This window comes from Tachyglossus aculeatus, chromosome 16 (genome assembly GCF_015852505.1).
Source record: "Tachyglossus aculeatus isolate mTacAcu1 chromosome 16, mTacAcu1.pri, whole genome shotgun sequence".
Taxonomy (NCBI): Eukaryota; Metazoa; Chordata; class Mammalia; order Monotremata; family Tachyglossidae; genus Tachyglossus; species Tachyglossus aculeatus.
In genome coordinates this window covers 43600146-43627768 of record NC_052081.1, presented here as the reverse complement: position 1 = coordinate 43627768, position 27623 = coordinate 43600146, and the positions used below count along the sequence as shown (strand labels likewise).

Below are 27623 nucleotides of genomic sequence, written 5' to 3'. Positions count from 1 at the left end.
ATCAGGTTGTCCCACGAGGGGCTCACAGTCTTCATCCCCACTTTACAGATGAAGTAACTGAGGCCCAGAGAAGTGAAGTGACTTGCCCCCAAGGACACATACTGGTCCATACCCCAGGGGCAGGCCAGACAGTGGAGAGTGGGGGAACTGTCCCTCTAGCCCTGCATCAACCACCCCAGTCTATGATCCTGCTGGGCTAGGTGGGTGTGAATGAGGGGAATTGACACTCAGAGCCCACTAGTGGGAGGGTGGTTTAAATAAGGTGGTGGGTAATGGGGGCTGGATGCTCTGGGGATGGGGCTGATAAGGGCAGTGCAGAAAATGCCCCATGCACAGCCAACATAAGCCAACAGCTTGAGGTCCTTAAGGGCACGGTTTCTAAAGGTGAAGGAGGGGCTCAAGTTTGGAACGGGGTTTTTTTTAAGGCCTCTTCCTCCAGGTATCCGAGGGCCCCACCCCCTACCTGCCTGGCCAGTGACCAAAGGATCACACTGACTCCGGAGACGTACAGCTGAAGTGCAGGCTGTAACGGATTAGTCTCTGAGCTTCAGTCTTGGGAGTTCTCAGCCGCTGGGATAAACAACTCAGCTGGAAAGGGTTCTCTGAGTACAACTTTCAGGGAGAAAAGTGGAGGGAAAACAGGGGAGAGGGACAGAGCCAGATGGACAGACAGAGAATTAGAAAAGACAGCAAAGGAGGGAGGGGGCAGGCAGCTCCCTCTTTTTTCCCTCCCTCCCGCTTTTTCCCCTTCTTTCCTTCCCTCCCTCCCTCCTTCCCTCCATCTCTGTGGCAGGGTGAGGGGTATAAATAACCCAAGGAGAAGGACGCTGTTTGGGGCTTGGTAACCATGGCACAGGCCGGGACCGTGTTTATAGAGTGGGGAGCGAGAAGCATATGCTCTCTCTCTCTCTCGCTCCCTCTCTCTCTCTCTCTCTCTCTTTCTCTCTCCCCCTCTATCCTCACTCCCCCCCCCCCCCCCGCCCATCTTCTCTTTCTCCTCCTCTCTCCCCACCGCTTTCTCTTTCTCCCTCTTTCTCCAGGACACAGAAGAACATTGCCCTCGATTCCTGGGACTGATTCTTACAGGAAGAACAGGCTGAGGGGGGAAGCAGAAACTAATGACAAGCAAGTGCCGGAGAGTCAGGGACCAAGAGCAAGGGCTTAGCTCCCACTGCCATCCTTCCTGCCTCAGCCCCACCCCACCCCCAGCCAGAAGAGGGGCACACAGTCCCAGGTGGGCACTGCCAACCTGGAGCAGGGCAACTTGGGCTGGGACAAGTGAACTGTTCCTGAGGGGGGGCGCATCTAAGTGGGTTTACCTCATCTTCCTCTCCTCCCTGTCTCGGCCTGGAGGTGGGAACAAACCACCCCCACCTCAAAGCCACCAGATTTAAGCCTATTTCTTCTGGGCAGCACCATGATGATGGGGACAGATGCCACAATCCTAGGCTGTTCCCTCTCCTGGACCAGGGTTCTGGAATTCTAGGGAAGCCTGGACCTTGAGGAAGACTCTCACAAGCCCAGCTCACCAACGTCTCATGCCTTTTCTTCCCTGCACTGGAGGATTCCAGGGCTCAGATCCCAGAGTGCACCTGGTGTCCCTGTGCCCCTTTGTCCAGGCCAGAGAGAGAGAGGAAGGGGCAAGCTGGGTATGTCACCATCCTCTTGGGGACAGGGTGCCTCTCCCCAAGCTGTTAGTGACAGCACATCAATCAATCAGTGCAAGCAGCATGACTCAGTGAAAAGAGCAGGGACTTTGGAGTCAGAGGTCATGGGTTCAAATCCCTGCTCTGCCAATTGTCAGCTGTGTGACTTTGGGCAAGTCACTTAACTTCTCCGTACCTCAGTTACCTCATCTGTAAAATGGGGATTAAGACTGTGAGCCCCCCGTGGGACAACCTCATCACCTTGTAACCTTCCCAGCACTTAGAACAGTGCTTTGCACATAGTAAGCACTCAATAAATGCCATTATTATTATTATTATTAACAAGCACTTACTGAATACAGAACACTACTAAGCATTTGGGAGAGTGTGATAGAGTTATTAGATGTGTTCCCGACCCTCAAGGAACTTACAATCTTCTGGTCCACAGAAACCCCTCCCTTGGGCATCTGTGTCACTGACAGCCCAGAAGACCCCCTTCCTCCACTCCTTGCCCCAGGCCTCCCTCCCCCATTGCACCAGGGAACGGGTCACTGCAGGCTGGAAACAGCCTTTTTCCACCGCTCTGGGCCAGAAATTCTTTGTCTTCCTTCCCTTAGGGTTTAAGATTTCAGTGCCACTGGCCACCTGCCCCTCCTCCATCCCCTTACCACCAGGGACCTCCTTTACTTACAGAGAATACCAGGAGGAGGCAGCCCCCTGCAGCAGGATGAGCACTTAGTACAGTACTCTTCACACAGCACTCAATAAATGCCCATCAATCGATCTATCATATTTATTGGACACTCACTGTGTGCACAGCACTGCACTAAGTGCTTAAAACAGAACAGTATAACAGAACTGGTAGACAAGTTCCCTGCCCACAAGGAATTTACCATCTTGAGAGGGAGGCAGACGAATTACATATATGTACATAAGTGCTGTGGAACAGATGGGGGTGAGGGTGAATAAAGGGTACACATCCAAGTACAAGGGTGACCCAAAAAGGAGAAGGAGGTCCCTGGGTTTGCATAGCCACAGGTGCTTTCCCTATAGGGAAAATAACAGAGCCCTACCCAGTGCCAGCTGTGCCCACAGCAACTGCCGCCTACCCTGGCACCATGAGCAGCTGCTATGCCCCCGCCCCAACTTACTCCCTTGGACCCTCTTTACTCTGGGGGCTGGTGGAGAGGGGCCATACATAGCTGACCCTAGCCCCAGGCAAGGCCGGGTGATCACAATGGCTCACGGAGAGCTTATAAGACTCAGCTTAGAATTCTTCCAGTATTTTCCAGGCCCCAAGCCCCAAGTCCAGTCCCCTCCTCTCCCCTAGATCCTTTCTCTTCAAGAGGAATGACCTTCCACTGCAGCAGGCGGGATTGTGGTTAAAAACAGGGGAAATTTTTCCAACCACAAAAGGCAAAAGAAGCTGGAACAGGTGACGGAGGAGGGGGAAGTTGCCCCTCCCTCAGCCCCTCTGACCTCTCAGTCTGCCAGGCTGGGAGAATTAGGACTAATCAGAGGCAGGGGATACAGTGTCCTCTAGTCACACAGTGATTCTGAGTCCTTTTCCTAGCCTCCCATGGGATCCCGGCCCCAATGGCTCCTCCAGACCTTCCCCTCAGGAGTCCAGAAGGTGGACACTGAAGGCAAGACCCCAGTTCTCTGGGGACAGTGCCACTAGACCACTTGCTGGGGGTGGGGGGTTCTCTCGGACTCCAGACACCTTCTGAAGCTCAGCCAACTGAAGGAAAATGAACAAGAGCTAAGACATCCCCAGCCCCGGCGAGAATTGAGTACCAACTCTTGCTCCCTTCTCAGCACCTCCCCAGTGGGGAGTCAGAGGGCCCTCCTGAGGTCACCTTGACCACTCTCTTGCCTCCATAAAAAGTGACACCAAAACCAGTCCCTCTTCCCAATAATCTGTAAGGAGAGGCCATCTCCTCTGGCAAGCCCCTGCCCCAAGGCCTCATCCCCTATCAGAATTGGGAAGTTCTTCCTGATGTCTCTGTCTCTCCTACTACAGTATGAGCCTTTTATTTGGTTTTTATCCTCAGGAGAGACAGAACAGTTGGTTTCCCTCCATTACACACAGGAATCACCCTGGCACCATCTCAGCATTACACTCTCTTCTTCTTGAGTCAGTGTGGCAAGAGCCAGAGGACAGGAAGCCTGGGCCCTAGGCTTCAGCTGAAGGCCCTGGGGCAGACCAGTCCTAACCTGGGCCTCAATTTCTCCTATGCCACATGGGAAGCAGTATGGCCTAGTGGAAAGAGTATGATCCTAGGGATCAGAGTACCTGGGTTCTAATCCTGGCTCTATCACTTGTCTGCTGTCTGACCTTGGGCAAGTCACTTTACTTCTCTGTGTCTCAGTTTCCTCAACTATAAATTGGGGATTCAATACCTATTCTTCCTTCTACATAGACTGTGAGCCCCTTGTGGGACTGATTAACTTGTATCTACTCCAGCACTCAAAACAGTGCTTGACACACTGTAAGCAAATACCATAATTAATGAATTAAATGACTTCTCTGCCCAGGGTCATCCTTCCCACCAGGTTCAGCAGGGGCTTCCCAAGCCCTGCAGACTAAGAGCCTAGGACCCGGTGCCTCTGAAGAATCTTTCAAGGGTCCGGCAGGTGGGGGGTGGGTGGGGGGCGGGGGCATCTGATTTCACAAGCCCGGAGAGATCATGGCAGGACACGCCATTCCCCGGCGGCCGGAAAAAGCGTCTGAACTCTTCAGCATGCGGAAAGGTCCGGTTACAGGCCCTACCGGTCTGGGCTGCCAAGGGAAGGGGGCAGGCGCTGGGGGGCAACAACCCCCTCCCATTCCCAAGAGGCTGGTGCCCGAGAGCCTTCTCCTCTGCAGCTTGACCTCCCAGGCCTTACCGCACAGCTCCTCTCTCCCTCTGCCTCCCTCTTGCTGCAACTCGGGGAAACCCACTGGTCTCTCTGAGAGAAGAGGATGGGGAAGGGGAGCCCAACTTCAACCAGAGACCGCATGTTGAAGCTTGGGTGTGCAGTCCATCCCAGAGGGACTTCGGGGAAGAAGAGCATCCACAGAGGAGCCTGGAAGGACCACCATCCCAGGAGGAAGGGCTGCAGAGGAGAAGACTCTCGCACTAGCTGAAGAGAAACAGCAGTGAGGGGCGGGGGTGCAGTTTTTCAAGTCCCTTGGGCATGGACTTGGGAGCACCTCAGGAACACAACCCATGGTGGGGAGATGGAGAAGGAGAGTGAATTAGAAGGATCTAACCCTGTCCCTCTCTCTCGTATTTCCAGAGCTGTGGGATTATAGCAAGGGAAATAGTCTGGCCGGGGGTGGGGACAGGTGAGGGGTGTCTCTGCAGTAGTCTTCAGTGGGGGTATAGGAAGGGGGCGGCCCCAGAACCCGGCACCACGGCTCCTCGTGTTGGGGGAGAGCGCGTGAGCTGAGAGCGGATTTGGTTCGGCTGACTCAGCAGTTCCCTCTCTGCCCGGCTCTCCCGGGGGACCTCGATGGAGCAGAAAATAAAATTGTCAAATGTGACCTGGAACCATGGAGAGGAAGATGGGGGAACAGCAATGTCGGGGGGATGGGTAGGGAGGCTCCCCACAACCCCAGCTTCCTTCAGGCCCCCCCAGCAGAGATGAGGAGCAGAGACAGGAAATGGTGCGGCTGCTGTTTCAGAATCTGGATGGAGATTATGGGGTCAGGAGCGGGGGGGTACCTGCCCTGATCCCTCAGGAAGAGACCAGCAGGAAGGAGAAGACATCCTGTGGGCATCCCAGGGGCAGTTCTAAGTCCCCTCTCCTTCAATCACAGCCCCCGCTACCAGACCCAGAAGGTATCCAAGGAGTCATCTGGATGAGCCTACTGTCTCCAGGAAGGTGAAAGCCATCTGGAACATGCCTGTTCTCTTTTTAGAGATTTCCAGAAGTGGAGACTCTACAACTTTTCTCAGTCACCTGTCCCTATGTTGAATTCCCCCTTGCTGCCGGGAAGTCCCTCTGTATGTCTAACTTCACTCCTTCTTGCTGTCACCTGGAGGCCCTGTCCTGTGTTTCATCATGGGAACCGGTAGCTGGAAGTGGGGCACCCGGCTGGGCCAGGAGAAGTGGACGACAGAAGGAAGCTGTTCAGGCAGAGATCTGGGCTGCTGAGGATCAAGGGGAGGAGGTCACTCGGCGGAAGAGGAAGGTCGGGGGTAGAGATCAATTGAGGGTAACCCCTGTTGGAGAGGGGGCTCTGTTCCCTATGCTCCTTACCCCGTGCAGGTTGGGGTAAGTGGCAGTGCCCTCAGCTGGCCCAGCCACTCCAAAAACTGCCGGGGGAAGAGAGAGGTCCCTACCACAAAGTGCCGTCCAGATGTGTTTACAGTTGTTCTAATGCCCTCAAAATGCCCAGCTTCCCTCCTGGGCTTCCCCAAACTACCACTTTTCTCAGGGCTGGGGGAAGCCCGGTCTCTCCCTCAAATCTCCTTCTTAGTGTCTCACCTCCATCCCTCTTGTTGGAGCAGAAGCCATTTCCCCTAGTTCACTCTCCACCGCCCAGAGCAGGAAAGGCCCAGCCGGCCCAGGGAAAGCATTCTGAAGAGTGTGGGGGGAGAGACATAGATGCTCCACAACCCTGCTGCAGGCCCCCACCAGCCAGCCTCTCCAAGACCCCCTGTCTGCCTCCTAAAGAAAGACCAGGGCTGCATTGGGGACTGCTCTGTTGTTCACCTTCCCTCCAACCAAAGCTCCCTGCCCCAGCCCAATTAATCCAGTGCCTGCAGTCTTCTCCTCCCCGGGCTGTATCCCAGTGGGGGATGGCCTGGAATTCACCCCTGCTGTGCCCTGCAGGGCCAGAGCCTCACCTGGCAGGAGAATGGCAGTTTCCTCTCCAGGGGAAACTGAGGCCCAGGCCCAGAGAGAGCCGGAATGGGTGGCCTGGCCTCTCAGACACTTTATCCCTGTAGCCTGAACATGAACTGAGGGGAAAGGGACTGCCTTCCCTGGACTCTGAGTAGGGGAATAAAGGCTTCTCCTTGTTTGTACTTGAGCAGTCAAACATTACTGATCACTTATTGCATGCAGAGCACCGTACTAAGCACTAGGCAGAGGAGTACTATAGACACTCTTGCTTTCTTTACTGCTCTGAGCCGGGCTACCTGCTGCCCTGGAAGGAGGTGGTCAAAGCTGGCTGGGGTTCAGTCACCCCAATCCCTTGACAACCTCTCCCACCACCTCACAGCCCCCACCCCCTCAATGACCCACTATCCCAGGCCCAATCACATGGCTTGTTTTCCCACTCTGTGATCTTGCGATTCCTAGATCTGGAAGGGGTCTTTTGGGTCAGCCTCCTGCTTCCAGGGATGGGAGGCCTAAACCACCCAAAAGTGGGGCCTCTGGGCCATCAGCAGGGGGCACCCTGCCCAACAGGTTGGGTTTCTGTAAAGAGCTGGGGCAGTGCTCTAGGGTGCTAGCTGTTCCTACTGCTTCTGACCTTCTCCTCTCGGGGCCTCAGTTCTCGGCCTGGGAAATGGGCAGAAGCTTCTCCTTCCAATGCCCTGCACGGAGGCTGAGGCGTCCATTGTGCATGCCTATCACCAGATCATAGCGCCACCTTCAGGTGGAAAACTCCACCACAGCGCTCCCCTCTTTCAAAGTCCGGAACCCCTAGACCCTTCTTCCCTCTCCTCCCCATCTTTGAGCCCCTCAGACGATAAAGTCCGCACAACACCCGTCCCTCTTTCCTAGATCATCTGAGGATCTCAAAGCACCATTCAAACTCCTTCTCCCAACCTCCCTCACAGGAAAATTTCTCTACCCATCCTACAGATAAAGTCAAGTGAGGACCGCAGATATGGATCAGCGGAGAGAGGGGCTGGGGAATGACCAAAGAGTCCTGGCTCTCCCCTATCCACACCCCCCTCTCCCCAGCGGGCTGGTCTGCAGTCTTGGGGTGGGGGTGGGGGGGTTGCGTGTCCCAGCCACACAAAGCCTAAGGAGGACATTCTAAAAATAAAGAACAGCAGCTTCTTGCCTGCTCCAGCCCAAGGGCTGTCAGCTTCGATGCTGAGAAAGCCCGTGCATCGAACTTCTTCCAAGTCGGCTCCCTCCCTGCAGAGCTGCCTCAAAGCGGGGGCAGGGGCGCCTGTCCTCTGAGGAGGGGAGAGGAAGAAAGAACGAACATACGCAGAACCCCGCTTCCTGTTCCCTCCTCCCTTCTCCTCCCCATCAATTTCTTCCATTTTTTCTCTCTCCTCCTTCGCCCCTTCCCGCCAGCTCCCTGGCAGGTATAATAGAGAGGGCACAGGGCTAGAAATCCGGAGATACTATGGGTTTCAATGGCAGTTCCATCCCGAACATGCTGTGAGAGCTTGGGACACTCAACCTCTCTGGGCCTCAGTTTTCTCCATCTAGAAAATTAGGAAAATAACCCAGTGGGAAAGGTAAAGGAGATCATAGAGCAGAAGGCCTATGAGCTCTCAGAAATGGTCTTCAGAAACTGGAGGTGGTGTTAGTTTTCAATTCTGTTTTTTCAGGTAAAATACAAACTGGAACAGTGTGGTATCAGGCTAAAATAGGAGGGGCTGCAAGATGCCTGGGTTCCAGTCCTCAGGACTTCAGACAGACTGTGTGACCTAAGAAACTCTCTGGCTCTCACTGGTCCTCATTTCTAAAATGAAGAGCATATTTCCAGTCTCTTAAAGGGGAGACAGGGAGAAGGAGAAAAAGTGAGGGTAAAAGGGGGGTTGTGATAAGGGGCAGGGCTTTGGGGGAGAAGGATCAATAATAATAATAATAATGGCATTTCTTAAGTGCTTAATATGTGCAAAGCACTATTCTAAGCACTTGAGAGGTTACAAGTTGATCAGGTTGTCCCACAGGGGGCTCACAGTCTTCATCCCCATTTTACAGATGAGGGAACTGAGGCACAGAGAAGTGAAGTGACTTGCCCAAAGTCACACAGCTGACATTTGGCAGAGCTGGGATTTGAACCCATGATCTCTGACTCCAAAGCCCGGGCTCTTTTCCACTGAGCCACGCCGCTTCTCTCTATATAGACTGATCAATCAATCAGTCTATATATTGAGCAACTACTATGTGCAGAGCACTGTACTAAGCACTTGGGAGAGAACAGTATAACAGAATTGGTAGACACGTTCCCTACCTACAATGAGCTTGCAGTCTAGATGGGAAGACATTAATTAATATAAATAAATGAATTACGGATATGTACATAAGTCCTGTGAGGCTAAGGGAGGGGTGAATAAAGTGTTCAAATCCAAGTGCAAGGGTGACGCAGAAGGGAGAGGGAGAAGAGGAAATTAGGGTTTAGTCAGGGAAGGCCTCTTGGAGGCAATGTGCCTTCAAGGCTTTGAAAGTGAGGAGAGGGAGACTCGTGGCCAGAGCTGATGGGGTGTGGGAAATCTCTGTCTTGGGAGGGTATGAGTTTGGAGTCATGGGTGAGACATTTGGCACCCCTACACCCCATAATGGCCTGGGCTGCCTCATTGGAGTGGACCTGGAAAGGACCAATCAGATAAAGATGCGCACAACACAATCACACACACACACACACACACATGCACACACACACACACACAAACTCAGATCCTCAAATACACACCACCTTACATGCTGCCTGAAAGTCCACACTTACACACACCTTTGCAGAGACACTCAGGTACACAAACACACCCAGAGCCAGAGAGTACACACATACTTACATACACACAGATACACAAGCACACACAGGGCCAGAGATTGCACAAACTCACACACACCCATGCACAGGCACTTAGAAGATGATGATGGTGATGATGATCGATTTGTTAAGCTCCTATCATGTGCCAAGCGTCGAAATAAGTGCTAGTGTTAGACAAGATAATCAGGTGGGAATCCTGTCTTACGTGGCGCTCAATCTACTGGGTAGGAAACTACGGAAAAGCAGAGAGAAGGGAGAAATAGATACAGACACACGGATGTAAACACTCACTTGTGCAGAACCAAACATACATGCACAAATGCCCAGTCTACTTACCGCCCAACCCTCCTGTAGTATTTATGTCCTTATCTTTTTCTCCTCTTACCTCCTCCTAGCTGCAGTTTATTTTAGAGTCCATCTTCCCCACTACAGTGCAAGTTCCTGGAAGGCTAGGCTAGGATCATGTCAACTTTTTCTGTTGTACTCTCTCAAGTTCTTAGTATAAGGCTCTGTGCACAGTGGACTGAAAGCCAAGTGCTTAATACATTGCTCTGCACCCAGTGGGTGTTCAGTAAATGGTACTGATTGATTGATTGATTGATTGTTCAGGCCAAAGGTAAAACCAGGTTCTGCCAAAGATGCAACTGGCTGTCCCCATCCCTCTCCCACCTCAGAGAGTCCTCGAGCCCTGCTAACCTGTCCCCAACCTGGATTGCAGGCCCGCAAGTTCCCCTGGACCTCAGGGTGAAGGGCTGCAGATTCCCCTGGTCTGCAGGACTATAGATTCCCTGAGACCATAGGGTTGTAGGGCCACAGATTTCCAGGAGTGGCAGGGCTTTCAATTCCCCAAACCACCAGATACAGATTCCCCAGGTCACAGCACTGAAGGGTCATATATTTCCTGGGACTCCAGGACCTTAGGAAGGTAGATTCCCCCAGACCACGGGGCCACGGACTTCCCGGGACCACAGACTGCAGAATCCCTTGGACCAGAAGGCTGCGAGCCCACAGATTGCCTAGGAACACAGGCTGCAGATTCCCCCAGACAACAAGAAATCTGTGGCCCACAGGGCTGTATATCTCCCTAGACCACAGGGTGGGAGATTCGCCCAAACTGCTGGACTGCAGATTCCCATGGACCCCCAGACCACAGAGCTGCGGATTCCCCCAGACCGCAGGGCTGCAGGGCTGCAATGTCTGGACACTCACTTCAATAAGAGCTGTGAGTTATGGGCCTCAGTGTATAGTCAGGAGATGCTGAGAGGTGCCGGTCTCCTCCTGCCAGCCCGGGTTCAGCTGACGGGGCTCTTACCGAACACTTCTCTCCCCTCTCCCTTCCCGGGCTTCCGTCTTATATAATTTGCTCCCGTTCAAATTGCTCTTTTAATACATTGTTCCCTTTGGAAAGGCGATTGTGCTGAGCCAGGTGTTCGCTCACTGGCCGTTTCGTAACCAGAAGCGCACGCCTCCCCAGCTTCAGCCACATGGGCAGCTGTCGGCATAGGGCCCGGGGGGCCAGCGAGGGGCCTGGGGCAGACAGACCAGCCTCCAGACCAGGTTGGTTGCCTTCTGCCCACCCACAGGTGACACCAGCTTGCTTCACCCCAGGAGGTGGGTGGGTAGGGGATAAAACAGGCTAGTTATTGGGCCCATGTATAGAATTACCCCCCCTCTGATCTTCCCAAACATCCCCACGGCCAAAATCTGCTCTGAGTGGTACCCATCAGCAGCCCATTCTCAGGCCACTGAGGGCAGAGCCTGGTGCAGGGAACGTGGGCAGGGAATGTGTCTGTTTACCGTTGTACTGTCCCAAGCACTTAGTACCGTGCTCTGCACACAGTAAGTGCTCAATAAATATCATTGATTGATTGATTGTGTGCCCTCTAGACTGAAACCTCATGGTGCAGGGATCGTGTCTACCAGCTCTGTTGTATTGTACTCTCTCAAGTTCTTAATACAGTGCTCTGCACGCAGGAAGTGCTCAATAACTATGACTGATTGATTGACTGTGTCCCGTAGCAAATGGGTCAAAAGAGGGATGAAATTTCTTGCCCAGGATCTAATGCTCTCTTTGAGAAACCACCGGTAAGGAGGACAAGCCCCAGCAGGGAAGAGGGGCAGTGGGGAGGAGGAGAGTGGGATTTTTGAATTTTCTGAAGGTTCAGAGCGTTTTCAAGCTGATGTCACCGAAGAAACTACAGCAGGAAGGATGGACGTTAGACATGAGGAAGAACTTCCTGGGAATAGGTGACCATGAGAAGCTGCAGAGAACCCACGAATCTTATGACACACATACAGGCTTCTGCTTGGGCTAGGTGAGAGGCCGACTGGCTTGGAGACAAGGGGATGGATGAGTTGACCTCCAAAAGTTCCTTCTTCCTTTTCCCTTGTCATTCTCCCCTCTTCACCCATTCTCACATACCCCTGCATCTCTGTTTCTGGAGGGAATTTCCCACTGCCAATAGTCCTTAAATGGAGAATAAATGGGAGGTTTCCCAGAGTTTAGATAGGATGGCAGAAGCCCAGAGGGTAGGAGGAGCTCTCTGGGGGTCACCAAGAATCCTCATGGCTGACTCTGGTTCAGTCCCCAGTCTTCTGGTTCCTCTCCTGTCAAGTGCCTATCTCACCCTCCCTAGAATCAAAGTCAGTCCTTCTCTCAGAGCCTGCAGCTCCATGGAACCTAACCTTCCCTCCTTGGAATGAGAGTGTACAAGTTGGTTGAGTGTACAAGTGTGTGGGGCTGTTCTGTGGGGATGGTGTCCAGTTGTGCTAGGGAAGTCTGTGAGAGTGATTGTTTATATGTGTGGCTATGTGGCTTTGATAATGTGTGAGATGTGTGCGTGCGCTGTATGGTGGTGTGACTTGAAAGTGTGATTAGGAGAATGTCATCCAGTGACTTGACGATGGTGCACAGGTTTGTGGCACAGAAAGAGGGATTACTGAGCCTGTAATTGATAACACCGGGGGGCCCGCAGGAGCAGCAGGATGGTCCATGGTGGGGGTCTGCTGCTCCCGTGGGTCCAGAGCCCACCAAAAGCTTGGAGATCAAAGCCTTGTCACTTCCCACCCTAGGGAGCCTAGACACTGACCCTTTAATAGTCCACCTCTCTAACAAATCTCAAAGCAACTTGCAGCTTCAGGGTCCCCTCCCAACAGGGTCTGTCCCACCCGGGCCAAGAACACTGAAGTTCCAGGAGGATCAAGGGGAGTAAGGAGCAATACCTTCCTCTGCCAACCATCTCACCTCCTCCTGGTTATTTTTAGTGCCCAGAGCAGGGTGGGCAATGCCAGTGGGAGCCCAAGCAAGGGCCCAGGCTGTGGATGTCCTATTGTTGACCCTCTCATGCTTGCTCTCATGCCCGGATCTCTGCATGGAGGTGCGGCAGAACTGAAGGCTGAGGAGAGGGTGAGAGGTAGGGCAGCCAACAGTTGGAGTCAGCGCAGAATCTGGGTCTGATCAGCTCAGTGTCCTCCTCAGGATGGACTGAGATGCTCAGGAAGGCCTCGTTTCTCCTTACAAGCTGGGGGCACTGGTTTTTCTGACCTCTCTCCTGCCGTAGCCGGGCCCACTACGATGCCTCGAGGTCTGGTGGAAACAGGCACCCGAGCCCAAGGAAACTGGGGAGTAGAGAGGGTGAGGGCCTAAGCCAGAGACATGCAGCATGCCCTTGGCAAACTGGACCCAGGAGTCCTTCCTCCCAGGTCTTTCAGCATTGTCCTCCTTCAGCTGACACTGCCAGTGGCCTATCTGGATCGGGAAAGCAACCTAACCAGGGCCAAGAATTCTAGAACGGGATGTGACCTAGGACAGTAGCATAGGTCCTCTTCCCCTGCCCCTCCCCCATGACAGTCACCTGTGCCCACCCTGGACTCTGCTCCTCCGGCCCCGACAGGCCCTCTCAGCGGCAACGGACACTGCGACCTTGTGACCGTCCCCAAGAGCTGGAGGATTTTCAGATGTCAAGAACCCACAGGAGGGGAAGCCCAGCACCTGCTCCTTTCTGATCTCCAATTCCTCCTTTGGCATCTCCTGGAGGGCTGGGCGGATGGGCTGCACCACTTGAGCCGTCAGGAAGTCGCCCGTCAGGCATCGGGTGGCAAGGCTTGGGGGGGTCTGGGGAGCCAGGAAGGCTGGGTAATTCTTGCCTTGCCCAGTCCTGTCTCCACCGCCCCGCTGACCCCATGACCCTGCTGGAGGTGGGTGGGACAGGGTGGGACCATCCAAGACTGGTGCGGGGTGGGGGGTGGAAACAGACTCAACCACTTCCTGTGGTTCTTCTGCACCAGCCCTCCTGCCAAACGCTCCTCTTCCTCCCCTAACCCCCAACGGCTGGCAAACGGGTAACCCAGTTAGCGGTCGCGGAACACCTGCTCCCTGATTTATGGCTTTCTCTTTGGCTCAGAGAGTTGCTGTTGCAATAGTTTTCAAAGAAAACTTACAGACCAGTGAATCGGGGTGGGGGGGCGGACATCGGGGCTTGGGTCCCACGAGGCTCAGCCCTGCCTGGCGTGCACCCCCTGCCCTCGAGGGGAGTAGTGGGACCCCTTCGTCCTCCCCACTGGGGCTGCTCGTGGGTCACTCCCTGTTTTACAGGGGGAAGCGGAGCCCGGGCAAATGCCATGCCACTCGCCTCATGCTCTCCAGTACGTTCACGACCATAAGTCCATTTATTCCATGAGACGGCACTCTCCCCAGCGTGACCACTCTGGTCCAACCACCTACCTCTCTGCTCCCCTCAGCAGCCTGCTCGCCCACCTGCCCACCACTCTGGCCCATCCAAGCTCCAGCCCCATCATCACCCTACTCCCCATCCGAGACCACCACCATCATCCCTGCAAGGAAATTATATTCATCTTCCAAGCCTGGGCCTAGCGTGATAGAAGCAGCCAGAGCAGGCTAGTAGGGAAGCGAAGGGTGTTTATACAATAGGACAATTTCCTCTTTTCCTCTGTCATCCTGAAACCTCAATACCTCATTCCTCCCCAGTTACTCTGATGGTCCAGGAACAGAGAGACAGACAGATGATGGGCATTTAGCTAGCTAGATCAATCTCTCGATCGATAGCTAAATATATTAGGTGGGTAATGATGATAATAATAATAACAATAACTGTGGTGTTTGTTAAGACAGATAGGTAAATAGATATATAGCTAGGTAATAAATAGACTGCTAGTTAGATGGATAGATAAGAGAAACAGCATGGCCAAGTGAGAAGCGACATGGCCAAGTGGATAGAGAATGGGCCTGGGAGTGAGAAGGTTTTGGGTTCTAATCCCTTTCTGCCACTTGTCTGCTGTTTGACCTTGGGTAAGTCACTTCACTTATCTGTGCCTCAGTTACCTCATTTGTAAAATGGAGATTGAGACCGTGAGCCCCACATGCGGCAGGAATTGTGCTCAACCTGATTTGCTTGTATCCACCCCAGCGCTCGGCACAGTTTCTGGCATGTAGTCAGTACTTAACAAATACTATTATTATTATTATTATTATTATTATTATTATTATCGGTAGATGGATGAACAGATAGGCAGAAAATGGGCAGATGGACAGATCACCACTCAGGAAAACTTCCCTGCCTTAAGTCCCTAACCCCGCAGGGCCAAGCCTTCGTGGCTGGGTGTTTTATATTAATAGACACGACATTTCTCAGCAAGTGGGGGCCCGGACGGGACTCTCCAGGGTTTCAGCTGTGCTCGCTCAGTTCAGCATGCCGGTCCGAACCTTTGAATTGATATCTAAGGAGGGAGAGATGCGGAGAAGGCTCTCAGGTTCAATCCTGGGCCTGTTCCATCCCCTAAGACTCAGCACTCCGGGCCTGCCAAAATTCATTCTTTAAATCGAATCTGTTTTTTTCAAGTTGTAGGGAGCAGGGACGGGGGAGGGGAGAAAAGTCTCTCAAACCACAGAGCGTCAATTTTTCCAAATGAGAGTCAGTCTCTCTCGCTCGCTGGCTCTTGCTCTCAAAGGAAACAAAATAAAACGAGTGTTTCAGCAGGTTGAAGACGTTGCCTGTAAAGTTGTTACACCACGGAAGGAGAAATGCAAGGGTGAAATGGAAACCCTGACAAAACATGAAACAACTGACATACTGGTGTGTTAAGCGGCTGGGAGGTCTTGGGCGGGAAGTTAAAGGGGAAGGAACCTTTTGGGAGAAGTGGAGAAGACTCCATGTGCTAGAGTAGCCTGGCCGTCTGTGGGTCACTCTGTGGGGATCAGGCTTTGCCAGGTGGAGGAAAGATGGGTGCTCGGCAAGGGGGGAGGGGAGGGTGACCGCAGGGGCTTTGCAAGAGATGGGGGAGATGGGGAAGGGGCTGGGACAGTGGAAGGAGCTGGGACAGTGGAAGGAGCAGAGATCAAGGGGCAGAAGATCTGGGGGTGGGGAGAGGTAGTGCTGTCCGGGATCCAGGCCCTGTCCCAGAGTCTCTGGCTCCTCTTGGATCTAATCCTTGGGCCCCATGGGAAGGAAACCAAGGTTCACAGGAGGTTGGAGGTTGGGAGGCAAAGTTGATGGGGCGATGGGGTGATGGGGCACTGGGGGGTGGGGGACAATGGGGCATTGGAGCAATGGGGTGTTGAGGTGTTGGGGCAATGCGGCATTAAAACAGTGGGGTAATGGGGCATTGGGATATTGGGAGCAATGGAGTCATGGGGTGAAGGGTTGATGGGGAGATGGGGAGTCGGGATGATGGGATGTTGAGGTGATGGGTTGATGGAGCGATAGGGGAATGGGGAAGTGGGGTGATGGGGCAATGGGGCTCTGGATTGATGAGGTGTTGGGTGATGGGACAACAAGACTATCGATTTATGGGGTGTTGGGGCAATGGGGTAATGGGCAGTGGGGCGATGAGGGGATGGGGCTGAGGAGCAGGGTTGGTAAGAAAGGGAAGAGGAGGGGGTTTAGAGATGGTTGGCAGAGGAGAGGGCTGGGCCTGGGTATGGAGAGGGTGGTGTGGAATGAAGAGGATGCTAAATAGCTAGGCAGGTGGGCAAGAAGGACTGTCCATCGGGGCTGGAAGGTTGTGGGGGCTGAGAAGAGCTGAAGGGGAAAGGAGTGTTCAGGGCAGGAGCAGAGCAGAGGGGAAAGGCGGGTCCAGAAGTGGGAAGGAGGCAATGATGGTGTCCCCTTCTGAGCTGGGGGGCTGGGTAGAAAGAGTGTGTGTGTGTGTGTGTGTGTGTGTGTGTGTGTGTGTGTGTGTGTGTATGTGTGTGTGAACGCATGTGTGTCTGTGTGTAGGTGGAGGGGCAGCGGCAGGCCAGAGAGACTGTGGGAGAAGCAGGTGTAGAGGAAGGGTCGGGATGGGGAAAATCCGGGGAAAAGGGTGAGAAAAGGAGACGGCGGGATTGGGACCAGGAAGACCATGGGCAGGAGATGGGAACGGCGACGGGATGTTGGGGCACAGGAGAGGTGCGGGGGAGAGGGCACGGGAGGGGAGAGGCCAGGGAGACCCGACAACAGAGGAGGAGGAGGAGGAGGAGGAGAGACGGGAGAGGGGACAGGGAGGGGGTCGGGATTCGGGGCTACTGGGTGGAATTAGGGGTCGGGGGTGGAGTCAAGGCCGTGCCCCCCCGCCCCTGGAGCCCCCCACGGGGAGGGAGGAGGGGAAGGGTACTCACATGAAGACGTGGTAGACGAAAGCCCAGCCGCGAGGCCGCTCGAGCACGTTGTACAGACAGTTCTGCAGGCGGCGGTAGCGCTTGTGGGCGGCCGAGCTGCGCTGCCCGGAGCCGGAGCCGGGGCCGGGGCCGGGGCCGGAGCCGGGGCCGGAGCCGGGCCCGGCCGGAGAGGGCAGCGGGGTGCCCAGCAGGCCCACCCGCTGGGGGCTGCCCCCGGCCTCGCCCCGCTCCGTCTGCACGGCCGTCAGCGCCACCAGCTCGGCGCGGGGGGCGGCCCCGGGGCCCGGAGGGACCAGCCGGGACAGACACAGCCGGTCCGGCCGCTCCGGCCCGGCCATGGCGAGGGGCGGAGGGGCGGAGGGGCGGACGGGCGGAGGGGCTCCGCCGGGGCTCGGCGCTGGGGTCGGGCGGCCTCACGACATGCCGGGGGTGGGGGGCGGCGGAGGGGGCCGGCCGGCTCCGCGCCCCCTCCCCGCCGCCCCCCGACCCTCGGCCTCCCCGAGCCCGCGGCGGCGGACCCAGGCGTCCCCGGCCTCCGCCTGGCGGGGAGGGCTCCCTCCGGCCGGGGGGCGAGCTGGGGGCGGCTGCCCAGGGAGGGGGGCTCTAAGGGCCGGGCCGGGGGGCGGCGCGGGGAGGCTGGACGCCGCCGGAGTCCGCTCTATAGCCGGCCGCTTCTCCTCCTGCTACTAGGGTGGCACTTTCCGACTCCGACTCTCTTATTACCCACTCCATACTGCTCAGTTTTCCACCTGCCTGAGAGACCGCTCACATGTCACCACCCGCCCCCCTCTCCCCTCCCCCTTTCTGGTCTCCTCCTCCTCCTCTTCCTCCTTCTCCCCTCCCCTTCTTTCCCCCCCTCCCTTGCCCCCACTCTCTCTCGCTCCTCCCTCCACCTTTCCAAATCGGGAACGGAGCGCGCGGAGCCAAAGTTGGCGACTCCAACACCGAGGAAGTGGGGGGCTGTGGGGAGTGGGGGGATGGCGGGGGGAAGGGGTGGGGAGGAGAGGAAGAAGGTGCGGGTGGGGGGGGGAAAGGGCGGGAAGAGGGGGAGGACTCGAAAGCGAGAGTCCAGAATGAGTAGGTCTGTGCTCTCCTGGGTGGGTGTGGTGAGTTTGGTGGTTAGCTGTGTGAATCTGGTCTACTTGCTTTGATGCCGGTCTCCCCCCACCCTCTGGACTGCAAGCCCGTTGGGGGCAGGGATTGTCTCTCTTTAGTGCCGTATTGGACTTTCCCGGCGCTTAGTACAGTGCTCTGCACACGGTAGGCGCTCCAAAATGCGATTGAATGAATGAATGGAGTTGGGTGCTCGGTGTTGGCTGTGCGTAAGAGTGTCTGGCGGAGGGGCGGGAGTCTTGGGCGGAGGAGGAGGAGCGGGGAAGAGAAGGTATGTCTGGGTACCTGTGCTTCTGGGGAGCTCGCTGTCCGCCGGATGGGAATGTATACGCGCGTAAAGAGAAAGAAAGCGCGCCTGTCTGTCGGATGTGAATGTATACGCGCGTAAGAGAAAGAAAGCGCGCTATGTGCATATGTGGGGGGTGGGGGGATCTGGGGGGGTCTGTGAATGGGTGTAAACGTGCCCATGTGTGTCTGTCTCTGTGTGACAGGGTGGGGAAGGGGCTGTCGGTGGCGGGTAGGAAGGAGTCGTTGCAAGGTTGGCGCTGGAGAACTTCCGAGTTCCGTCCCTTCCTTCCATCTGCCCATCCGCACCGGTCCTTCTCCCTTCCCACTCCTGTCCGGGGAGGGGACGGCAGGAGGAGAGGGGAAGAAAGAGGGAAGGGGAACCCCCTCCCCGCTCCCGGAGGGGAAGGAAGCCGCCGGCTCTCTACTCGCTTTCTGTTCCCCAAATTTCTGGCCCAGATGACTTTAGGGAGGTCCCAAACTGAAGCGGGGTAAATCGCTTCGCCTCTCCTCCCTGCGCCCGACCCCTGCCCTCAGATCATCCCTCTCCTTTGGGTTCCCCTCTCGGCTTCCTTAGGCTTGAGACCCCCCCCCTCCCTAAGCTCTCTGCCCCCCGGCCCCCAGGCCTCCTCCTCCCCGCCCCCACTCCCGAGCTCCCGGATCCGGCTAACTGGAGATTGATTAAAGATCTCAGATGTATTTGGTCTCGGTCTCTGGGTCCAGCCCAACGACGGAATCAATACAGCCTCGCGGACCCATGAGGGCTGTCAGAGCTTTCAGGAAATCTTTGGAGGCTCCTCCCCCTCGCCCACCTTCTCCACCATCTAGCCCACCCCCCAACACACCGGAGAGCCCCTCCTTTCCACCCTCCACATCCATTCGGGAGTCCCCAGGGTTAGCGAGGGAGGGGGCAACCTGAGAAAACTGTTCATGGGGCTGCCGCCGAAATTGTAACTACGGGTTTTCCTGTCAGTGTGCAAGGGAGGAAATGAACCCTCAGCAAGGTGGAGGACGACGATGATAAGATCCCTGGAGGTTGTGGGGAATCAGGAGAAGGGGAGTGGGGGTGGATGTGGGATAGAGAGCAAGGTTTGCTATGGCCGGGTCTCCAGAGGATGCTTACTTTTATTGGATGCCGAAGTCATTGAATCCTAAACTCTCCAAGAGAGAGGGCCACCCCTCTGTCTCTGAGCAGGACGGTCCCTGAAACCAACGCAATCGGCTGATGAGGGTGGAGAAGCCCCTGCTGACCCTAGATCTGTCCTAAAACGCGTGCTGTCAGCAGACAGTTCTTAGTCTTGTCTAACCTGAGTCCCTCTTGCTGCAATAAAAGCCCCGCTCCCCTTGTCCCAGCTTCGGGGAGGCAGAAACTTTCCGGACCTCTCAGCCTCCCTTCTCGAGGTTAAGTGATCCCAATGCCTATTTTGACGCTTCGATTCAACCCTCTTTTCACAATTTCCCCTCCAAGTCTCCCCCTCTCCCCGCCCCAAACACACACCCCTCCACGAAGGGCTGACCTCCAAACTGGGTGCAGGGAGTTTAGGGTCATGTTAGTGCTGAGGAGAGTAGAAGAGGCCGCTGAAGCCTCAACTCCTCCCTCCTTCCTCCTCCCCCTCCCCAGGGTTTCCGTCGCCTTGGGAGGGAACGGATCAAAGCAGGCGAAGAGGAGGCGCCAGAGGCCGCGGAAGCAGCCCAGAGCCTCCGGGAGCGGCTCTCTCGGGGGACGCGAGGCTGGAGCGGGGTTAGGAGGGAGGCAGGGAGCCGGGAGCGAGCTCAGAACTGAGCTGTCAGCCCTTCTGGAGCGGAGAGAATTGATCTGCTGAGTCCGGAGAGGCGAGGAGCTGCTGGCGGCGGGCTTGGGGACTGGGGGCTGGAGGGGGAGGGGGCTGCTAGGTCTGGAAGCCCCTAGGCACGGACCCTGGGGTGAGCTGCCCCAGGGAGACGGTGGAGGGTGGGACCTCCAGAACCAGGGGAGATTCTCCCCTGGTACACTGGCTGGGGGATGGCCTGGAGGAGCAGGTCTTTTGCGGCTGAAGGATGCTGGAGGAAGGGTCACCCATCTCCAGTCGGGGCGTCTCTGGGGACCATAGGCTCTTCCCTCGGGGGTAACATTTCCTGTATCTTTTCACCTCCTCTTTTCTGCTCTGCACCCCAGGTGGGCCTCTGCCGCCTGGACCACGTTTGGGCTACTTCTGGCTTTGGCTCACCCCTCCATCCGGCCAGATAGAGAGACTACATCAGGAGCAGCAGGGGGTATACCCCCCCAACCTCTGGGAGAAGCTGCCCCAGACCCAGGCCTCTTGGGGCTGCTTCCTGGGCCCTGCAGGGGTGCTGGGGGTTGGGCCCACAGGGGAGACTTCAATCCGGGCGGAGGGGCACCTGAGTCAGGTCGCCCCATCTGCAACTAACCAGAAACCTGGAATGAGACCCCCCCCAACCCCCGCCTCGCCCCCGTCCCGTCCCAGCATCGGGACCAGGGGACGGGGGAGGGAGAGGAGCTGGCAGGACAGACATGGGGATGGATCGGGGGAAAACCGAGGGGAAAGCCGGGCCTTTTGGCCCCCCTCCACCCCGCCATCATTCCCCCGGGTCCCCCGGAGAGGGGAGCGGGTGGGGGGAAGAGGAGGAGAAGGAGGAGGGGGCGGGAGGGCGCCGACAAACAGGAACCAGAGCTTTAGATGCCTCTTAGGTCAGCAGAGTCCTCCGGCCCCCACCGCCGAAGGGACGTACTTTTCTAGGCCCTGGGAGTCATTAACTCTTCCCTCCCCCCGGGGTCCCCGATCCCCCCGTCCTCCCGGAAAGAACGACCGCCCACCCCACTTAATCCGCCTGAAAATTCGGTCCAGTCCGTGGCTCTCTCCGAGCAAGCGGCTGGTAGGGCGGGTGGGTAGAGGGGGATGTGGCTTAGCTTCCCGAGGGTCTCGGTTTTCCCCTCCCCTCCTGGGGCAGATGGAGAAGGGGATTCAGCGGCCCAAGAACTAGAGACAGGCTGGGGAGGAGGTGGGAGTGGGGAGGGTGTCGCAGCTATCCCGGCCCGGGGTGGGGGGGCTAGCTAAACCCCTCTGGAGGGTAATGCCTGCCCCTTTAACTGGGTTCCCGGCCGTGGAAACCTGGCGAGCGGACAGCCCCATCCATCTTGCCTCGGGTGGAGAGTTATTCCATGGAAGGCCCGGCTCCTCCAGGCCCCACCCCCGCCCTTGGGAGCGGCTCCACGCTCGGTTCTCCCTCCCCCCCCCCCCCCCCCCAGGGTCGCCCCCCACTGGGCACCCCCTACTCTTCAGGGCTGCGGGCGAGGGGACAGAAAGGACGGGGCCCAGCCCAACGGGAGAGGGGAAAGTTGGCCTATGATTTTTGGCTTGACTCCTGCTGCTCCGTGGGAACAAAACACACAAAGCCCTTCCGAACCCCTGCCCCTCTTTCCTCGAAAGCTACCAGCTCCCCTCCCCTCCCCCAGCTCTTCTCCCCTGCGCCCTTGTCCCCCCACCCCAAAACTCCCTCTTGCCTCCTCTCCCTCGGTTCTTTCTCCCAGTCAACTCAGCAGAACCTGAGCTCAAACCAACCAGGTACTGATTCAATCTTTAAAAAAATAACCGGGGATTGAAGGTTCAGGATCTCCCACCCTCAGAATCACAGACCAAATCGTAGACGTTGTGGCGGGGTCTCCTTGAGGTCATTCCATCTATGCCCCTGGCTCCATGCTGCACCACCTCTAACCCGTCCTGGACTGATGAGTCCCTCTCCTGTTCAAAGACCTCTGGTTGAGGAGGGCTTCCAACCTCCTTTGAACACCTATTTCAGCGTTTTGCATCCTCTTGCCACCAGGACATTCTTCTAACCACCATCCCTCCAGCTGCAATACAAACTCTCTAGTTCCATCTCTTACCTTCAGCCAGGAGAAATCATTCTCCAATCAATTCATCAATTAATCCATCATGGTACTGTTTGAGCTCCCACGGAGCACACAACACTGTACTGAACGTTTGGGAGAGTACACTACAAGGAGTACACCACAAGCACAGCACATGTTCCCTGCCCTGAAGGAGTTTACAATCTAATAGGGGCAGCTAGAAGGAGGGATAGACAGGGGTAAAGCAGGAAGCAGTACAAATATATCAGGATGAATAAATGGGAAATTGTGTGATCTAATAATGATGGTATTTGTTAAGCGCTTACTAGGTGCAAAACACTATTCTAAGCATTGGGGGGGATACAAGGTGATCAGGTTGTCCCACGTGGGGCTCACAGTCTTAATCCAAATTTTACAGATGAGGGAACTGAGGCACAGAGAAGTTAAGTCTAATGGTAGGAGCATAGGCCTGAGAGTCAGAAGACCTAGGTTCTAATCCTCAGCTCTGCCATTTGCCTGAAGTGGGAACTTGAGAAAGTCAGTTCATTCAATCTTATTTATTGAGCGCTTACTGTATGCAGAGCACTGTACTAAGCGCTTGGGAAGTCCAAGTTGGCAACATATAGAGACGGTCCCAGCCCAACAGTGGGCTCACAGTCTAGAAGGGGAAGACAGAGAACAAAACAAAACATATTAACAAAATAAAATAAATAGAATAAATATGTACAAATAAGAGTAGTAGATACATACAAACATATATACATATATACAGGTGCTGTGGGGAGGGAGGGAGGTAAGGCAGAGGGGATGGGGAGGGGGAGGAGGGGGAGAGGACGGAGGGGGCTCAGTCTGGGAAGGCCTCCTGGAGGAGGTGAGCTCTCAGTAGGGCTTTGAAGGGAATAAGAGAGCTAGCTTGGTGGATGTGCTAGCTTGGTGGAGGGCATTCCAGGCCAGGGGGATGACGTAGGCTGGGGGTCGACGGCGGGACAGCCTCAGTTTCCTCATCTGTAAAATGGGATACCTGAAAGCAGAGGTTAGTGGGGTTTTGGAGGAGTGGGGGATTTCTGCATACCCACGAGTGCCTTGAGAAAAAAGAGCCCATTTGCCTTGCCCTGCAATGAGACCTCTCCCAGTCGCCATTCCAGTGTCACCTGAGCCCTTGGGCACCCACCCTCTCCTTCCCCCTCACTGCACTCAAACCCTAATTTTTAATATGGGGAGGCAGCATGGCACAGTGGAAGAGCCACGGGCCTCAAAGACGGAGGTCCCGGGTTTGAGTCTCAGATCTGACACCCGTTGGCTGTGTGGCTTTGGGAAAGTCACATAACCTTTCCATGCCCAGTTTCCCCAGGTGTAAATTGTGGGTAATAACACCTGAACCCTACCTTGCAGGGGAGTTATGAGGAGTAAATAACTAAAATTAATATGTTGCTTTGGTAATAAAAGCACCACCTAGAAACATGGGTTTTTAGGGGGTTTTTTGCATTGGTGGTTCAGTGGTAGAATTCTCGCCTCCCAAGCGGGAGACCCGGGTTAGATTCCCGGCCAATGCAGAATCTGTATTGAAGCAGCGTGGCTTAGTGGTAAGAGCATGGGTTTGGGAGTCAGAGGTCATGGGTTCTAATCCTGCTCCACCACTTGTCAGCTGTGTGACTTTGAGAAAGTCACAACTTCTCTGTGCCTCAGTTACCTCATCTGTAAAATGGGAATTAAGACTGTGAGCCCCACGTGGGACAACCTGATTACCTTGTATCTATCCCAGTGCTTAGAATAATGTTTATGTAGTAAGTGCATAACAAATGGCATTATTGTTATTAATAATAGCAATAGTAACATTTATTAAGTGCTTACCACATGCCAAGCACTGCACTAAGTACTTGGGTAGATACAAAGACAGTCAAGTTGGACACAGTCTCTATATTTACACTGTATTACCTCCTCCGATCTTTAATCTATTTTAGTGTCTGCCTCAGGGAACATGTCTACTAACTCTATCGCAACCCCTTAGTACAGCGCTCTGCACAGAAAAAGCGCTCAATAAATTTTATTGATCGATGAAACTTACTTTGCTTTTTGAAAATGTAAACCAAGCACTTTCCCATCCTCTGTGTCAGTCAATACCGTATGCAAAGCACTATACTGAACACTTGGGAGAGTACAATATAACAATAAACAGACAAGCCCCAAAATGAGCTCACAGTCTGAAGGACTCTTACAAAATCCCCGTGAGGTATGGAAAAGCAGGTATCTTTCCCATTCTATAGATGAGAAACTGAGGCCCAGAGGAGTTAACTACCTTGCCTGAGGTGGATCACACAGGTGACCAAAGATGGGGTCAGGTACAGGTCTATGTCACGTGACTCTCTCAGGTAGGGGCTCATCCTGGTAGGCAGAAGCGGTGTGTGTGAGTGTGAGAGTGGGAGAGATAGAGATAAATCTGGGATCCTTTAGGATTTTATGAGAAGGGTTAGAGGAAGGGCCGGGCTAGGACTGCTCTAAAGATAGCACCTAAAGATACACATAGGAATACCCGAGGCCTGACAGTATTCCCCGCCAGCACCCCAGAGGCCCCACAGCCAACTTGTCCAGGAAACCCTTGGCATCCTTTCCCCCTCCTCGGTTTTCCCAGGCTGGCAGCACCCGGAGTGGCCCCAGGCACCTTCTCCATCCCAGTTCCTGCCCTTTGCTTCCCCTTCTTCCATGCTCCCAGCTGTCGCAGCCCAGCCCCTCTGGGCCGAACTCAATCAGGTGAGACGGCGTTCCCTCTCTGCCACTTACCTCCGCTCGCCTCAATTACATGCTCCCTGGCCAGCTTGGGGCTGCTGGCAGAACCGCCTGGACCACAGCTGGGGCGAGCATTGCTCTGGCTAGGGCCTCACCTTCCGGCAGCCACTCAATGAGACCTGCTGGCAGGTAGTAAGGTCATCTCATCCCTGCCCCTGCCTCAGAGGAGGGCCACCCATTGGATGGGCTTGCAAAGTTTAAGTCAATCGAATTTACTGAGTGCTTACTTTGTGCAGAGCACTGTACTAAGCATTTGGGAGAGTACAACCTGACAAGAGACACATTCCCTGCCCACGAGTTTACAGTCTAGAGGGGGAGACAAACATTAATAGAAATAAATTGTAGATATAAAGTGCTGTCCAATAACAATTTACCCAAGGGAGTGGTGCAGCGCACCTTTTCTGGGAAAAAGGCAAGTAGGGAGGGCTGGGCTGAGCTTCTGGGGTCTACTTTTCTTTAAAAATCACTACAGGAGGGCCACCCACTTGGAGTCTCCCACTTGATCCTCTCCCTCTTGGCCCTGGGCTAGACTTTCAGCCTCGCTCATTACAGGTGGAGCGAGTCTGGAGGGGTTCTGAGAGGGGGCTGAAAAGAACCCCACGATCTGGCCCTTCAGACTGGGGCACCAGCCCCACCCAACCCCAAACCCCCCAGCTGCCCTGGAAGCCCCCACCCTCCACCCTCGAAGTTTGCACGGGGGAGGCTGGATGCATTCCAAGCTAAGAATGTTTCCGACCCCCTACCCGGAAAAGTCTGGCATCCTACAAAGTCTGAGAACCACTGTCCCCCACGTGGGATAAATTTCAAGGTCAATTTCCACCAAGATGCCAGGGGAGCTGGTTGAGGGCTCGTGCGTGGGTGAACTGTTTCGCACTGCCCCCTAGTGGCCGCTCATCGGAACTGAACTGCTGATGTTCCCGTCTCGAACAAAAGACCGAAGCCAACTTTTTTATTTAAAAAAAGTAGTATTTGTTACGGGTTTACTACGTGCCAGGCATGCCAGGCACTGTACTAAGAACTGAGGTAGGCGCTAACCAGGTTGTACGTAGTCTATACCCAACATGGGGCTTACAGGCCTAATCTACATTTTCCAGATGAGGCACAGAAAGTGAAGTGACTCACCCAGTGTCATACAGCATACAAGTCGCAGAGCTAGGATTAGAAGCCAGGTCCATTTGGTCCCAGGCCCGTGCTCTATCCACTAGGACACACTGCTTCTTAACTTCCCCTTCCATTCTGCTAAGTCTTACCTTCTTTTCAGTAATATTTTGCCCACATCCAGTATCTGGCCTGGAATGCCCTCCTTCTTCACATCCAACAGACTTACTCTCCCCACCTTCAAGCCCTTACTGAAGGCACATCTCCAAGAGGCCGCCCCTGACTAAGCACTCATTTTCTTTTCTCCCACTCCCTTCTGTGCCACCCCTGCCCTTATATTTGCACCCTTTATTCACCACTCCCTCAGCCCCAGAGCTCTTACATACATATTTGTAGTCTATTTATATTGTTGTCTGTCTCCCATTCTAGACTGAACGCTAGCTGTGGGTTGGGAACATGTCTACCAACTGTTATATGGTACTCTCCCAAGTACTTAGTTCAGTGTTCTGCACACAGTAAGCACTCAAATTCATTCAATGCAATAGTATTTATTGGGTGCTTACTGTGTGTAGAGCACTGTTCTATGCACTTGGAAGAATACAAAATAACAATAAGCAGGTACATTCTCTGCCCACAAGCCTACAGTCTAGAGGGGGAGACAAATATTAAAATAAATGAGTTACATTTATGTACATAAGTGCTGTGGGGCTGGGAGGAGGGGTTAATAAAGGGAACAAGTCAGGGCAACACAGAAAGGAACGGGACAAGAGGAAAGGAGGGCCTAGTCAGGTAAGGCCTCTTGGATGAGATGTGCCTTCAATAAGGCATAGAAGTTGGAGGAGAGTAACTGCCCGTCGAATTTGAGGAGGGCAGCATTCCACGCCAAAGGCAGGATGTGGGCGAGGGGTCGATGGTGAGATAGATGACACCACAGTACAGTGAGAAAGTTAGCATCAGAAGAGGGAAGTGTGTGGGCTGGGTTGTAGTGGGAGAGTAGCGAGGTGAGGTAGAAAGATGCAAGGTGGTTAACTACTTTGAAGCCAATGGTGAGGAGTTTATATTTGATGCCGAGGTGGATGATCGATCACTGGAGTTTCTTGAGGGGCAGGGAAACATGTCCCGAACGTTTTTGTAGAAAAATGACCCGGGTGGCAGAGTGAAGTATGGACGGGAGTGGGGAGAGACAGGAAGTTGGTAGGTCAGCAAGGAGGCTGAAACAGTAATCAGGGCAGGATAGGATAAGTGCCTATATTAACGTGGTAGCAATTTGGATGGAGAGGAAAGGGCAGATTTTAGCGATGTCATGAAGATGGAACCAACAAGATTTAGTGATGGATTGATCGTGAGCCCCATGTGGGACAGGAACTATGTCCAACTTACTCTGTATCTATCCCAATATTTAGAATAGTGCTTGACATAGTAAGTGCTCAACAAACGCCCAACTAGTAATAATAATGATGAGCAGTTAGAGAATCGAAGAGTTACTTAAAAGCAAGGGATATTCAGAGTGGTTCTTTTCAAGCACAAGGTTCGAAAGGATGGTGAGAGAGCGACAAAAAC

The 27623-nt window shown here is 54.6% G+C and overlaps 1 protein-coding gene and 1 non-coding gene across 2 annotated transcripts in view; one reads left to right on the top strand and one right to left on the bottom strand.

The window, feature by feature from the left end:
• The window catches only part of KCNQ4 (potassium voltage-gated channel subfamily Q member 4), a 63776-nt gene extending 39214 nt beyond the window's left edge, over positions 1 to 24562 (bottom strand). Inside the window, exons 1-4 of the mRNA XM_038758639.1 lie at positions 24478 to 24562; positions 21150 to 21274; positions 20619 to 20665; positions 16937 to 17224 (exon numbers count right to left, since the gene is read on the bottom strand). Of these exons, the coding sequence (XP_038614567.1) occupies positions 16937 to 17224; positions 20619 to 20665; positions 21150 to 21274; positions 24478 to 24562 (545 nt within the window). The remainder of the gene's footprint in view (positions 1 to 16936; positions 17225 to 20618; positions 20666 to 21149; positions 21275 to 24477) is intronic.
• On the top strand, positions 23664 to 23734 carry TRNAG-CCC. The gene has a single exon. It is a non-coding gene; the product is annotated as a tRNA-Gly (tRNA).
• Positions 24563 to 27623: the final 3061 nt, after the last annotated feature.